Source organism: Schistocerca cancellata, chromosome 9 (genome assembly GCF_023864275.1).
Source record: "Schistocerca cancellata isolate TAMUIC-IGC-003103 chromosome 9, iqSchCanc2.1, whole genome shotgun sequence".
Lineage (NCBI taxonomy): Eukaryota > Metazoa > Arthropoda > Insecta > Orthoptera > Acrididae > Schistocerca > Schistocerca cancellata.
The window spans coordinates 440,776,633-440,792,741 of record NC_064634.1 but is presented as its reverse complement, the minus strand read 5'-3'; the positions used below and the strand labels follow the sequence as shown (position 1 = coordinate 440,792,741).

General features: G+C 39.1%; 2 protein-coding genes across 5 annotated transcripts in view; one reads left to right on the top strand and one right to left on the bottom strand.

Annotated features, from left to right (window-relative positions):
* LOC126100263 (transcriptional repressor protein YY1-like) overlaps positions 1-8,798 on the bottom strand; it is a 100,167-nt gene extending 91,369 nt beyond the window's left edge. The window contains exon 1 of the mRNA XM_049910853.1: positions 8,312-8,798. Within this exon, the coding sequence (XP_049766810.1) occupies positions 8,312-8,771 (460 nt within the window). The 5' untranslated portion in view covers positions 8,772-8,798. The remainder of the gene's footprint in view (positions 1-8,311) is intronic.
* Positions 8,799-8,884: 86 nt separating this feature from the next.
* LOC126100262 (E3 ubiquitin-protein ligase FANCL) overlaps positions 8,885-16,109 on the top strand; it is a 189,326-nt gene continuing 182,101 nt past the window's right edge. For all 4 annotated transcript variants that reach the window (XR_007522145.1, XM_049910852.1, XM_049910851.1 and 1 more), the window contains exon 1: positions 8,885-9,142. Coding sequence is in view for 3 of the 4 variants with exons in the window: in XM_049910852.1 (XP_049766809.1) it covers positions 9,050-9,142 (93 nt within the window). In the remaining variant the exon portion in view is untranslated. The remainder of the gene's footprint in view (positions 9,143-16,109) is intronic.

Genomic DNA, 16,109 nt, shown 5'->3' with positions numbered 1-16,109 from the left:
GTCATTAATACACATTAATTACAATAAGAGACCCAGGGCTGAATCTCGTGGGATCTCATCCTTGACAACTCCCCAGTCTAAGGAATCTGCTTATTTTTGCACATTTTCTGAACTGTTTATTTCAATTTCCAGTACTCTTACAATTAAATACAAATTAAATCATTTGTGCACTGTCTCACTCTTGCCACAATACTTAAGCTTAGTTAGAAGAATTCCACAACTCACACAATTAAGAGATTTTGAGAGATCACAGAAAACCCCAATTGGTAATGTTCGGTTATTAAGAACATTTAATATTTGATCATGAAAAGCCTCTCTGGAAACCAAATTGGCATTTTTTAGCACTTTGTTTTCACAAATTTGTGAAGCTACTCTTTAATACACTACTTTTTCAAGAATTTTGGACAAAGCTGTCAGAAGTGAGATTGGGTGGTAGTTGTTGTCACCGGACCTATTTCCCTTCTTGTGCAATGGTTTAACAATAGTGTATTTCAATCCAGAGAAAAATGCCCTGTTTTGTTGAACTGTTACATATGTGGCTGAGAATGCTACTTATCTGTTGGGAACAAGCTTACAGTTCTTTGATGCAAAAGCAATCAGTTTCATGTGACCTTTTGCTTCTGAGTATGTTTATTATTTTACCTAACTTCAGAAGGGGAAGTGGGTAGAACATCAATATCATCAAACTGCATAGGAATTGCACACATAGCTTTGCCTTTAGATTAGATTAGATTTACTTTCATTCCAATTGAACCGTAGTGAGGAGGTCCTCCAGGATGTGGAACATGTCAGAAAAACAACAATACATGACAAATATTTACAACTAAAACAAATAAGCTAATGTACCATTCCACAGGTCCCAAGTGGAATGATCGTCATTTTTTAATGACTAAGAGTCATTTTACAAATACTAATGCACTGAATTTAAAATAAAAAAGTTTTTTATTTATTTATAAGGTAATAAACATGTAATACAACTACTGTAATATCTATTTACAATGAACACATTACTGCACTGAAATGGTGCAGAAGTTAGATTATACTTACACACACACACACACACACACACACACACACAGACACACAAATTTTCAGTGAACACATTAATGCACTGAAATTGTGCAGAAGTTATGTTGTACTTATATACAAATCAGTTGGTTTTACTAAGAAATTCATCAATGGAGTACAAGGAGTTGGCCACCAATAAAGCCTTTAGGCTTCTCTTAAACTGAATTTCATTGGTTGTTAAGCTTTTTATGGCTGCTGGCAAGTCATTGAAAATGTGTGTTCCTGAATAATGCACACCTTTTTGTACAAGACTAAGTGACTTTAAATCCTTGTGAAGATTATTCTTATTTCTAGTATTGATTCCATGAATTGAGCTGTTGGTTTGAAAAAGTGATATATTTTTAATGACAAATTTCATTAAGGAATAAATACATTGGGAAGCTGTAGTTAGTATTCCTAGTTCCCTAAACAGGCTTCTGCAGGATGTTCTTGAGTTCACACCACATGTAATTCTTACTGCACGTTTTTGTGCCCGGAAAACTTTAGCTTGGCTTGATGAATTACCCCAAAAAATAATCCCATATGACATTATGGAATGAAAGTAAGCATAGTATGCCAGCTTTTTCATTTTTATATCCCCTATGTCTGACAAAATTCGCATTGCAAACAGAGATTTGTTAAGACGCTTCAGCAGTTCTGTGGTGTGCTCCTCCCAGTTGAATTTATTATCAAGCTGTAATCCCAAGAATTTAACACTGTCCACTTCTTCTATCTTCTTGTCATCGTATGTTAGACATATACTCTTGGGACACCCCTTACAAGTTCTGAACTGCATGTAGTGTGTTTTTTCAAAGTTTAGTGACAATGAATTGGCTAGGAACCAGTGATTAATGTCCACAAATATTTTATTGGCTGATCTTTCTTAGACTGCACTTGATTTGCTATTTATTGCAATGTTTGTATCATCGGCAAACAAAACAAACTTGGCATCTGGTAATGTTACTGATGAAAGGTCATTGAGATACACAAGGAAAAGTAAGGGCCCCAAAATGGAACCTTGTGGGACCCCACATGTAATTAGTTCCCAGTTGGATGATGCCTGATAGCTTGATACATGTCTCTTTCCTAATAACACCCTTTGTTTCCTGCCAGAGATATAAGATTTGAACCATTTTGCAGCATTTCCTGTTACACTATAATATTCTAGTTTACTTAAAAGGATATTGTGATTTACACAGTCAAATGCCTTTGACAGATCACAAAATATACCAGTTGCCTGCAATTTTTTGTCTAATGAATTAAGCACATTTTCACTGTAAGTGAAGATAGCCTTCTCAATATCAGAACCTTTTAGAAATCCAAACTGTGACTTTGACAGTATGTTATTTGAGATAAGATGGTTATAAAGACGACTGTACATTACTTTTTCGAAAATTTTTGAGAATGCTGGCAACAGTGAAATTGGACGGAAATTTGATGCTATTTCTTTATCTCCCTTCTTAAACAGTGGCTTAATTTCAGCATATTTCAGCCATTCAGGAAATATTCCACTGATAAACGACTGGTTACACAGATAGCTTAATATTTTACTTAGCTCAGAATCACATTCTTTAATTAACTTTGTTGATATTTCATCATACCCACTAGATGTTTTTGATTTTAAAGATTTTATGATGGACATTATTTGTGTTGGGGTAGTGAGGGTCAAATTCATATTATGGAAGTTACTTGAAATGTCTGGTCTAAGGTAATCCATAGCGGCATCTACCGAACCTGACAACCCCATCTTTTCAGTAACAGTTATAAAATGTTTGTTAAAAAGTTCTGCAACACTATACACATCTGTCACCAATGTATCATTTACTCTTAATGCTATTTGTTCCTCTTCATGTCTGGTTCTACCGGTCTCCTCCTTCACTATATCCCATATTGTCTTTATTTTGTTATCTGATATGACTATCTTTTCCTTGTAATATATTTGCTTTGACATCCGTATTACAGTCTTTAATATTTTGCAGTATTTCTTATAATGTGCTATAGCATCAACATTGGAAATGTTGCGGATTGACAGATACAGTTTTCTTTTTGTTTTACAAGATACCCCTATTCCTCGAGTAATCCATGGCTTCTTTGTAGACTTTGCTCTAACCTTGGTAAGTTTTGGGGCAAAGCAGTGTTCAAATAAGGTAAGCACTTTATTAGCAAAAATGTTATCTTTTTCATTCATGCCATGAGCACTGTAAACATCAGTCCAGTGAATGTCTCTGAGGAGTGTCCTAAAATGATCAATTTTTGGCTTACTGATTACCCTCTTGATCTCAGATCTAACAGATTTTATATCCTGTTCAGTATTAACATTTAACAGAAGGAACTACATGTCATGGTCTGAGAGGCCATTGACTATTGGTTTTGTAATATAATTTTGTTCATTGGACTTTTCTATAAAGATATTATTAATGGCTGTTTGTGAGCAAGTGGCTATCGTAGTGGGCAACTTTACTGTGGGAATTAAGTTGAATGATAGTGTTGTTGTTGTTGTTGTGGTCTTCAGTCCTGAGACTGGTTTGATGCAGCTCTCCATGCTACTCTATCCTGTGCAAGCTTCTTCATCTCCCAGTACCTACTGCAACCTACATCCTTCTGAATCTGCTTAGTGTATTCATCTCTTGGTCTCCCCCTACGATTTTTACCCTCCACACTGCCCTCCAATACTAAACTGGTGATCCCTTGATGCCTCAGAACATGTCCTACCAACCGATCACTTCTTCTGGTCAAGTTGTGCCACAAACTTCTCTTCTCCCCAATCCTATTCAATACTTCCCCATTAGTTATGTGATCTACCCATCTAATCTTCAGCATTCTTCTGTAGCACCACATTTCGAAAGCTTCTATTCTCTTCTTGTCCAAACTATTTATCGTCCATGTTTCACTTCCATACATGGCTACACTCCATACAAATACTTTCAGAAATGACTTCCTGACACTTAAATCTATACTCGATATTAACAAATTTCTCTTCTTCAGAAATGCTTTCCTTGCCATTGCCAGTCTACATTTTATATCCTCTCTACTTCGACCATCATCAGTTATTTTGCTCCCCAAATAGCAAAACTCCTTTACTACTTTAAGTGTCTCATTTCCTAATCTAATACCCTCAACATCACCCGACTTAATTCGACTACATTCCATTATCCTCGTTTTGCTTTTGTTGATGTTCATCTTATATCCTCCCTTCAAGACACCATCCATTCCGTTCAACTGCTCTTCCAAGTCCTTTGCTGTCTCTGACAGAATTACAATGTCATCGGCGAACCTCAGAGTTTTTATTTCTTCTCCATGGATTTTAATACCTACTCCGAATTTTTCTTTTGTTTCCTTTACTGCTTGCTCAATATACAGATTGAATAACATCGGGGAGAGGCTACAACCCTGTCTTACTCCCTTCCCAATCACTGCTTCCCTTTCATGTCCCTCGACTCTTATAACTGCCATCTGCTTTCTGTACAAATTGTAAATAGCCTTTCGCTCCCTGTATTTTACCCCTGCCACCTTTAGAATTTGAAAGAGAGTATTCCAGTCAACATTGTCAAAAGCTTTCTCTAAGTCTACAAATGCTAGAAAAGTAGGTTTGCCTTTCCTTAATCTTTCTTCTAAGAAAAGTCGTAAGGTCAGTATTGCCTCACGTGTTCCAGTATTTCTACGGAATCCAAACTGATCTTCCCCGAGGTCGGCTTCTACTAGTTTTTCCATTCGTCTGTAAAGAATTCGTGTTAGTATTTTGCAGCTGTGGCTTATTAAACTGATTGTTCGGTAATTTTCACATCTGTCAACACCTGCTTTCTTTGGGATTGGAATTATTATATTCTTCTTGAAGTCTGAGGGTATTTCGCCTGTTTCATACATCTTGCTCACCAGATGGTAGAGTTTTGTCAGGACTGGCTCTCCCAAGGCCGTCAGTAGTTCCAATGGAATGTTGTCTACTCCTGGGGCCTTGTTTCGACTCAGGTCAAACTCTTCACACAGTATCGTATCTCCCATTTCATCTTCATCTGCATCCTCTTCCATTTCCATAATATTGTCCTCAAGTACATCGCCCTTGTATACACCCTCTATATACTCCTTCCACCTTTCTGCTTTCCCTTCTTTGCTTAGAACTGGTTTTCCATCTGAGCTCTTGATGTTCATACAAGTGGTTCTCTTATCTCCAAAGGTCTCTTCAATTTTCCTGTAGGCAGTATCTATCTTACCCCTAGTGAGATACGCCTCTACATCCTTACACTTGTCCTCTAGCCATCCCTGCTTAGCCATTTTGCACTTCCTGTCGATCTCATTTTTGACACGTTTGTATTCCTTTTTGCCTGCTTCATTTACTGCATTTTTATATTTTCTCCTTTCATCAATTAAATTCAATATTTCTTCTGTTACCCAAGGATTTCTACTAGCCCTCATCTTTTTACCTACTTGATCCTCTGCTGCCTTCACTACTTCATCCCTCAGAGCTACCCATTCTTCTTCTACTGTATTTCTTTCCCCCATTCCTGTCAATTGTTCCCTTATGCTCTCCCTGAAACTCTGTACAACCTCTGGTTCTTTCAGTTTATCCAGGTCCCATCTCCTTAAATTCCCACCTTTTTGCAGTTTCTTCAGTTTTAATCTACAGGTCATAACCAATAGATTGTGGTCAGAGTCCACATCTGCCCCTGGAAATGTCTTACAATTTAAAACCTGGTTCCTAAATCTCTGTCTTACCATTATATAATCTATCTGATACCTTTTAGTGTCTCCAGGGTTCTTCCATGTATACAACCTTCTATCATGATTCTTAAACCAAGTGTTAGCTATGATTAAGTTGTGCTCTGTGCAAAATTCTACCAGGCGGCTTCCTCTTTCATTTCTTAGCCCCAATCCATGTTCATCTACTACGTTTCCATAGTGGTACTAACTCAAATACGTTCTTATTGGGAGAGTCTTTAAGGAAATCTACATTGAAATCACCAGCAACCACTATTTCTTTGTTTTTGGTTGTTAAATGGGCCAGTACAGCTTCAAGGTGGTTTACAAACAGATTAAAGCTACCCGCAGGTGCTCGATATACACTTAATATTATGAAAGATTTTTTGTGAAAATCTAATTCTGTTGCACATGCTTCCATATGCTGTTCTAGGCAAAATTTATGAATGTCTATGTTCTTAAATTTATGACAGTTCCTGATGAATGTGGCAACTCCTCCTTTCTTCATTTCTGATCTACAAAAGTGAGATGCTAACCTAAACCCTGTAACACTTAAAAGTTCTATACCAGTGGTCACATGATGTTCAGAGAGGTAGATTATGTCAGCTGGGTTTGAAGACTCTAATTCATCTATGCAGATAGTTAATTCATTAATTTTATTTCTCAGTCCTCGAATATTTTGATGCAATAAAGATAGCTGACATTTCACATTGACTGAGTTAAAATTGGGTGGAGTTAAAATATCTGCTGACAGTTGAAAATTCTTAACCAATGGCTGTTTATGCTGATGTAATAAGCTGGAATTATGTTTTTTGATTTCTTTCTCAAACTGAAGGTTTGTCTCAGTTCTAACCTCTCTTAAAATTTGCTTTCTTTCCTAATGAAGATCTGGATACTATTTCCTCCACGAAATTTTAAAAAATGGTTATTAAAAGTATTTCCAACCTCTGATTTTTTGTTAATAAAGTTTTCCTTCAATAGGTTAAACAATATTACAGTAACGTTAATAAGTATGAGAACGAGATTTTTAAAGTTTAGGAACAATTGTGAGTGAAAAATACTGTGCCTGTTTTGAAACTTTATTTATCTTTTAATGCTCATAGTTTGAGAATCGTCCAATTAATGTGCTACCGCAATTAGTGTTTCAGCACTATACAATTTGTTGCGCTTACCAAAATTGGTATTCATAACTGCCTTATAAATAAACCGCATAGTTAGTAATGCGAGGATACCATACAAAGAAAGTATTAAAAGAAACAATGGTTGTCAGACTTAGTCTATGGCAAAAACCACATTTTTTTTTTGTCTGAAAGTCACGCCCGGCTAACCTAAACTTAAATTTTTCTTGTCTTGAGGCAAATATACAAGAATAGTATGAAAACCGTCGCCTCCTTTGAATCCTTAACTTTTATGCAATACAAAAATAATTCGACTGTTTTGTTCATAGACAATGCGAGGTTACATATTCCGCTATTATACAAAAGCTTGCGCTATCGTAACTACAAATTCTTTATTAATTCGTTATGTGATACATCATCTGAAATGAAAATTCAAAGCCTGGTCACACGCAGCCTCTCATAATCAGAGTCTGCAACTCCAACACATGAGTTGTGGGTGTATACGGAGGTTGTTCTTTATAGCAGTTGCTACATTCCAATCCGAGAATAGTGCCGGCATGAGGAACTATTACATTTGGTCAAGAATCGAGATGTTTTCTCGCCGATCCAACCACAACCGTTAAACTGTAGTTCGTACCAATTGTAAGTCGGTAAAAAATTTTGGGCAATATTCTTTTCTCCCAAAAAAAATCTACAATCTGTGATCTAATAGCAAAGACACGATTTTATAGCGCTTTCTAACACCACCGCACTCTACTGTCAAAATATTACAAAGGCTTAAGCTTATGGCAGGCGAGCTTCGAATTACTCTCAGTTCAATAAGCTGGATGAAAACAGAAACTGTTGGTACACTAATTCTAAACTATGCAACGGCAATTGTTCAAACGACGAACATGATTAAAAATTGTAGGTATTCAATAATGTACGGTAATAACGAACTTTTTCTAGTGACACTAGCGCCAAAATCGATTTCAAATTTTACGATCTCTGGCCTTTCAACAACGTTGAAAATGTCTTGGAGGTGTTTACAAAACTATCAACGCTTCCCATTGTTCGCAGAATATAATTTTAATAGTAGATATTGATATAGCAATATCCCCCAGTGTGCCTATAAGCACGATACAGCTACTGTTCACGAAAATGGCTACCATCCGCCATACCACAAAAGAAGCCATTTGTAAAATATGGCTGCGCCCTTACTTCATTCATGGCCGGCAAAGTATCAAAACAAACAAAATAAAGATTGTTTACATTTCTGACAGAAATCACCATTTCATTAGGATCATATTCAGACACAACAGCTGGAACTTCAGTATCGATCGCCACTCCCCGAGCTAAGATGATGACGTTAGCATCATCAATTCTTCCAAATTTGAACAAAGTGCAATATTATTACGATACAATGAAAGGAACTTGTCTTACAATACCAAGCACAGTCTACAGCTGTAACTTACCGTCGTCGGTGCCCGAAGCCCACATTGTCACGGAAAATTCTCCTTCCAATGTCTTAATTTGAACTTGTTTTTGTTCCCACTTGCGGGACTTTGTCTCCGATATTTCACCGATGATGTGTTCATTTCCTCGTAACTTCACGCCTCTTTTTCCCTTTCGAGATCCTCTTCTTGACGGTCCTGGACTAGACTCGACGTATATATCACCTTCCGAAGGAACAGGAATCTGGTCGTAAACAGATAATGGATCGCCACTGCCTACAATTTCTTCTTGTGTTTGAAGTATCACTTCCTCACGTCCAGGTTCAGGGAGCGGCTGCAACGCTATCATAGGCTGTCCATCAACACTTTCTATTGTAGTTTCTACTGTTTCACACGGTATTTCCACAGGAATTGTTTCTATTTCCACTTCCTGTATATCAGGATGTATTTCTACCTCTGTTATTATATCAGACGACGCCATGTTCGAATCCAAAATGGATGAACTTTTCTGCTCCTACGACATAAGGATAAAGTCACGTGACATACGATTGCCTTCCACCTAGCGAGTGCTTCAACAACTAAGGAAGTCGCGAGTGGCATTTGTTGTAGGGTGCGTGAAATTTAAATTATATTTACATTCTGGGTAGCATGATCTGTGAGACCCAAAGAAGGAAATAGCTATTCCTCTAAGTAGTGCAAGGCAAAAATTCAGTTTCCATCAGCAAACAGCAGGATCATCGTGGGTAACAAATACGTGTAATGGATGATCAACTATTAATTCTCAAAAAGTTTCCGCTGCTGGTACCCCACAATAGAGAATTTACGTTTTACGATGGGTTTATATGTGTTAAGGTAAGTGAAGAAAGCATCAAAGTCTCTTGGGAGTAAATTTATGTAGCGGTACGTCTTATTATACATTTTCCTGGCTAAATAATATACAGCATGAAATGTCATGTTCATCCTTTGTTTATATATTGCACTAAAAATATATAAATACGCACTGAATGATTTTTTTGACGCGAAATGTGAACATGATCATTCAGACTGGCGTCTGAATGTGTTTACCCCCATTTATCTTGCTTAAAGTTGTAATGACAAAATACATTTATGGCTTCGTTTACAAACATAATCTCTACTCTAGAATGACTAAGTGAGACACTTATTGAGCATTAAATTTGACGGTTTCATAAAGAACCTGGGTGATTCTCTTATAACAGAAAATTACCAATGACAGGTATCAGAACATGTAATCAATACTTTGAATCATTAGTTCTTAAATATGCTGCACTGAGCGAGGTGGCGCAGTGGTTAGACACAGGACTCGCATTCGGGAGGATGACGGTTCAATCCCGCGTCCGGCCATCCTGATTTAGGTTTTCCGTGATTTCCCTAAATCACTCCAGGCCAATGCCGGGATGGTTCCTCTGAAAGGGCACGGCCGACTTCCTTCCCCATCCTTCCCTAATCCGATGAGACCGATGACCATGCTGTCTGGTCTCCTTCCCCAAACCAACCAACCAACTTAAATATGCTGCAGTTTTAACCAAAGAAAAACCAACTGACTTCATGCTTGAACCAATACCACTGGAGGGATATAATTCAATTTTTCAAGTACACAAATGGGAAGTTGCAGTATCCAAAATGTAAAGTAAATATCACTGTCCTGATCTTGGTGTCAGCTGATTGTGTGCACAGTTATTGGCGCTTCACATGAGTGAACAGCGTAGCTCTAGCTTGCGAATTCAGTGGGAAGGCGTGTCCACTAAGTAACTGTAGTCAACAAAACAATTATATACACTATCTTTTGACGTTGCTGAATAAAGTAGTGACACTGCCACAGCCAATGCAAGAGGCTGGGCAAGCAGGTGAGAGTGGGGCTGACCAGATGCTGTTACATCATGGGCTCCTGCCAATACAACAAGAACTGACAACAACACTGGGTAATAACTACTACATTTATGGGCCAGCTGAGAGACTAGAGCTGCTACACAGGGTGTCCCATTTATTTTGACCACTCTAAATAACTGTTTGTCCAGATGCAAATTACAAAATGTTTCAAGCAAATGTTCTTTAGCCATCAGGGGGACATCAATCAGCATGTTTGTCTTCACTGTAGCTTTGTTTTTTTACAAAGATACGAACAGCGGAATGACTTTTTTAAATTGCACACTGTATTTTTCATTCCTCTCCAAAAGACCTATTCAGAAATGTATCAGAGTGTACCATTCACTGAAACACAACATTATTAATTACATAACAGAACATTGACGTTGATGCTCTCATACTTAGTGCAGGTACTCGGGGTAATGAAACACATCCACGTGCTGCCGTTGACAGAGGACAAATGTAAACATAAGTAGAATGCACACCTGTCATTCCTTCAACCATTATCAGATGAAGAGTTGTGTGAGTAGAATGTACACCAATGAAGAGAAGGTAGAAATGCTACTCATCTATGGGGAATGTAAATTAGCAGAACAGTAATCGCAATACTGTTTTCTTATGTACAGGTACATTTAGTACAGTAGTTTAGTCCTTTTAATTTCTACTGTGTAGAGTAGGCATACAGGAAAGGCTGTTCTTCCTACAAAGTGCATCGACATAATGTTTCTTTTATTGCTGTTGTTGAAAGTAGGCAAAATGCTATGAAGGCAGCTGAACTGTACAGAGAACAATAACCTGACAAGAACCTACCCTCCCAACAGATGTTTTCTCATCTTGTTGTGACGATTCAGGAAACGGGAAGTTTCAACCCACAACGACCCCGCAATCGTCACAGCACTCGCATAGACAAAGCTGCCAAAGTTGCTGTTCACACTTCCGTTGCTACGAATCCACATGTGAGCACACGACAGCTTGAACATGAGATTGGCATTCCTGAAACCAGTGTAGCCTACATCGTATTCTTACATGTCATCGTTTCCATACTTACAATGTACACCTACATCAAGAATTGCATGGGAATGATTTCCAGAATCATGTACAGTTCTATCAGTGGGCACAGCAGCAAATCCTTGCCAACCAGAACTTCTTACACAATGTTGTATTTACCAATGGATGTTCCTTCTCATTCACAGGACAGGTAAAAACAAGGAACATGCATTATTGGTCCAACGACGACAATGGAACATCAGCGTCATTGGGGAGTTAACATGTGGTGTGGGATACTTGGCACTACAATTATTGGCCCTTATTTCATCAGTGGTAGTCGAAATGGCACAGCGTATGCCAACTTCCTCACACGAATTCTTCCTCCTCTTCTGGACGAAGTGCGGCTAAGAAACGGAATGCTTTTATGGTATCAACATGATGCATGTCCAGCACATAATGCCTTTCGTGCATGTCGTGTTCTGAACCAAAGGTATCCTGCCTGATAGATTGGTCAAGGAGGAACAGTTACTTCACCTGCCAGGTCTCCTGATTTAAATCCTCTGGACTTTTATCTTTGGGTATGCATTAAAGACGTTGTCTATCGCGATATTCCAACAACTCCAGAGAAGATGCAGGAACGTATCGTGCTTGCTTGTAATTCTCTTCAGCAGGCTATACTGGAAGCAGTCAATTATTCTTTCATTCGATGAGTGCATCAGTGTATTGGTGTCCAGGGTCACCGTTTTGAGCACTTTTGGACGTTCTAGTCTTGGGCAATGGTACAGGAGAGTCAACATCAATTTTGTGTTATGTTTTTACTTGGTTTTCATTTGTTTTCTGACAACTCCAGCAAGTGGATGAGTTTGTGATCCCAGGCTCAAAGTCAATGTAGTGTTATGTAATTAATAACGTTGCTTTTCAGTGAATGGTGCACTGTGATACATTTCTGAATAGGTCTTTAGGAGAGGAAATGAATTACCGAAAAAAAATACAGGGTACCATTTAAAAAAGTCATATCGCTGTTCATATCTTTGTAAAAAACAAAGCTACAACGAAGGAAATCATGCTGATTGATGTCCCCCTGATGGCTAAAGAACATTTGCTGTAACCATTTAGTAATTTGCATCTGGACAAACATTTATTTCGGGTGGTCAAGACAAACGGGACACCCTGTATATCATTGAGGATGCAGAAAAGCAGACCCACAGCAATATCAAAAACTAATTTCTTCATGTTCAAGCCATGGGCTGTGTTGGGACGTACATGATGGTAATCAGTACCTTGGCAAAACAGGTATGCACCAAGCCCGTATAAATACCCCTCATTTTTATACCAATGGATGCTGTCTGACAGCTGCAACTTAGAAGGGATGTCTAAGCAGGTATACAAGTTGACATGAATCTACAAGCTGGCACAATGAGATTTGGCCATCTATAGCTTCATAGCTGCAGGCTTGTTGTTGGATCTGAGTCCAATGTTGTGGTCTTAGCGTCTTCCTGTCAGTGGGGCACCCCTGAACCTACTTCCACTCACTGCCAGCTTCCTACACTGGAGGGCTACTGCTCAAGACCGGGACCAAGCAACCAATCAACCATCCTCACTTGTGCGGACATACTTTTGCTGTCCACCTCAGCTTGCAAGCACAGGCATTACTTCTGGGAGCTTTCTTCTCATATGGGGTCCATGGTGGGGTTCTGTGCATTCTGGCATGTCCTGGCCTGAGTTGTGAAACTGTGTTCAGTCATTGCACCCGCAGTCCAGACTGCAGCGTGCTCCTTGCTTCAGTGCACACGCTGAGTTGCTGACATCATTTTTTCTCTGGTGATGTGATACTGCAAGTTGCCAGATACTGCAGGCCACTTACTTACCTCTGCACACACTGCTCTACAGCACACTCCCTGGGGAGAGGCAATACCATCACCAAGCATCGCTGGGATGTTTTATCAATGATGTTTCCATGACAAATTTTGCTGCAACCAGACAACTACACGCCACTCCACTGCTACCCTGCCAAGGGTAGTGAACTGCTGGCTTCCTGTCACACACTGTTGTAAATAAACAGGTATTGCATTTGGTAGAATAGAGGCTCTAATCTCCATGTAGCCATTCTAATTTGGGTTTTCTTTGGTTTCCATGAATTATATCTGACAAATGTCAGAATAGTTCCTACTGTGAGGTCGTGGCTGATTACGTTGTCAAACTAGGTCATCAGTACTTGCGTAACTGCTTATATACGAGGTGCGACAGTAAAGTAATGACACTGATTTTCTTTGCAAGATGTGTCAACCCTGCATGCTTGTATAGGCACAATATCTTTGACCTTGGTCTATAAGCTGCTTCTAGTCCAAGTGGCACATTGATGCAACTGCTCAGTCGTGAGTTGTGCTGTAATAAGTTAACATGTGTTTGTGTCTCTTGTCACGGAAGTGGAACCGCATAATATTGCGCAATGGTATGCCATTTCTTTTTGCGTTAAATTGGGTGAAAACACAAACAACTTACAGTAAGCTTCGAAAGGCTTTTGGAGAGGAGGTTATGTCAAGAGCTCAAGTTTTTCGTTGGCATAAAATGTTTAGTGAAGACAGAACGAATGTTGAAGATGAAGACTGCAGTGGACAACCATCAACCTCACGGACGGGTGTCAACGTGGCCAGGGTGCATGAACTCATACGATCTGATCGAAGATTATCCGTGAAAATGATTGCAGAAGAACTGAAGATCAATTGAGAAATGGTTCGTCTAATAATAACTGAAGATACTGGTATGAGAAAGATTTTGATTCTGCATCACGATAATGCGCCATCCCATATTGCTCTGTCAGTACAGCAATTTTTAACCTCAAAACAAATTTCAGTACTACCACAGCCACCGTATTCACCAGATATCACTCCGTGCGACTTTTTTCTATTTCCAAGGGTCAAAACGGTGGTCAAGGGACAACATTTTCAAACAACGCAAGATGTCTAAAAATCTGTGACAAGAGTCTTGGAGAATATTACAGAAAATGAGTTCCAGAAATGTTACCATCAATGGTAGAAGTGTTGGAAAAACTGTGTGCAGTCAGAAGGGAACTACTTTGAAGGAGACAACACTAAACTTGACTAAAATGGTAAGCAACATTTTTTTCCCACTTCAGTCTCATTACTTTCTTGTTGTACCTCATATATGAATTAGATTTTTGTTCAACTTTAATACTGCAACATGTCCAATCTCCTTGTAAAACTGATACATGGGTGGATAAAGCTGCTACATTCAATCAGTTAATGGTTAGCCTTCTTGGCCTGCTGTCAAGGGAAATCAAAATAATAATGAAACAATGAAAAATCTGAGAGACAATAACAATAATATAAAATAGGATGAACTGGTACAATGCAGTGGTGTTGAGTAGCAGACACGGATGTTTAAAATGGAGTAAGCTATTGGATATAGTCCTCCTTCAGATACAGAAAACACACACATTCGCACAGGCACAATCCTGTCATCTGCAGATGCTATGGCCTGGTTGCAGTGAGCAGCAGTCACAGCTGGGGTGCTGATGGAGAAGATGCTATAGTGCTGTCTGTGGGAGTGTTCATGGACGTAGTAGGGGCAGGATGGTGGGCTGCTTTGTAGGTGCAGCATCAGAAAGCTGTACTGGGAGGGATGGGGGTCGAAGTGGATAAGGACAGAAGCAGGGGATTGGAAAGGACTACGCAGGTTCACTAGGGCCACAAAGTGTGAGAGAAACTGGAGTGGGCCTGGGAGGATGGGGGTAAATGAGAGGAGAGAATGTGTACTGGGATGACAGAAGGTGTGAGTAAGACTGGATTAAGAGCAGGGAAGGGGATGGATGCATATGGGAACAGTGACTGGCAAAGACTTGGAAGGGTCGAAGGATGCGTTGTATGTTTTGGTGAGAAGAATCATGATAGCGCAAGCTGTGAAGCAGTCATTAAAGTGAAGCACATCATGTTGGGCAGCGTTTTCAGCTACTGTGTGATCCCTCTGTTTCTTGATCACAGTTTGGCAGTGTCCATTCATCCAGAGAGACAGCTTGTTAGTGTCCATGTCCACATAAAATGCCGCACAGTGATTTCAGCCAAGTTGCAGTATACACCATGGCTGCCTGCTTTCACAGGTGGCACTGTCTTTGATGAGGTAGGAGATACTTATGACAGGACTGGAATAAGTGGTAGTGGGAGGATGTATGGGACAAGTCTAGCATCTATGTCTATTACTGGAATGTGAACCTTGAGGAAGATGATTGAGAGCAGGAGTGGGATAGCGATGGACACAGAAATTGTGTATGTTGACTTGGCAGCTTCATCAGCAGCCGTAAATTGGTGTCCTATGTAAGCATTTCTTCTCCTTCAATGAGTGATGTTTAAATGCAAAATTATTTGCGTATTGTTGCTGTTGCCTATGCAACAGACAATGTCATGAAAGATTTTGCTTATGGGGTTCTGACATTTTTGTGCACTATGTTGAAAGATTAAGTATATATTTTTATATCAGAAGAGTGTTTAATTGCGAAACTTGAGGCAGGGAAAGTATCACGACAGATTTATATCTGTTCAATAGTATGGTGATGGGGTTATGGTTAGTAGGTATTTTAACATATCTTAATAAATATTTTTGTTGTTCGGCAAGACAAATTTTATGTAATGCGCTAGTATGATGTGGGTATCAGCTCCTTGTAGGTATGTCAACTGGGCAAGGGTATGTGGTTTGCATACGTGCATCAGGAAATAGCTGTTTATAATTGGTGTAAGTCATTATTGTATGGAAAATTAGCTATGCAGTGCAATAACTTCCTTGCTGTTAAATCTTGCGGCAGATAAAGTTTGACATTACTCATAGCCTGGAAACAAATAAATCCCTGAGTCTTTAAGAATCAAACTCAAATGTTTGAAGCAGCCGTTGACATCTGATTACTTTAGAAATTAGCAAATGTGTTTAATATTCGACA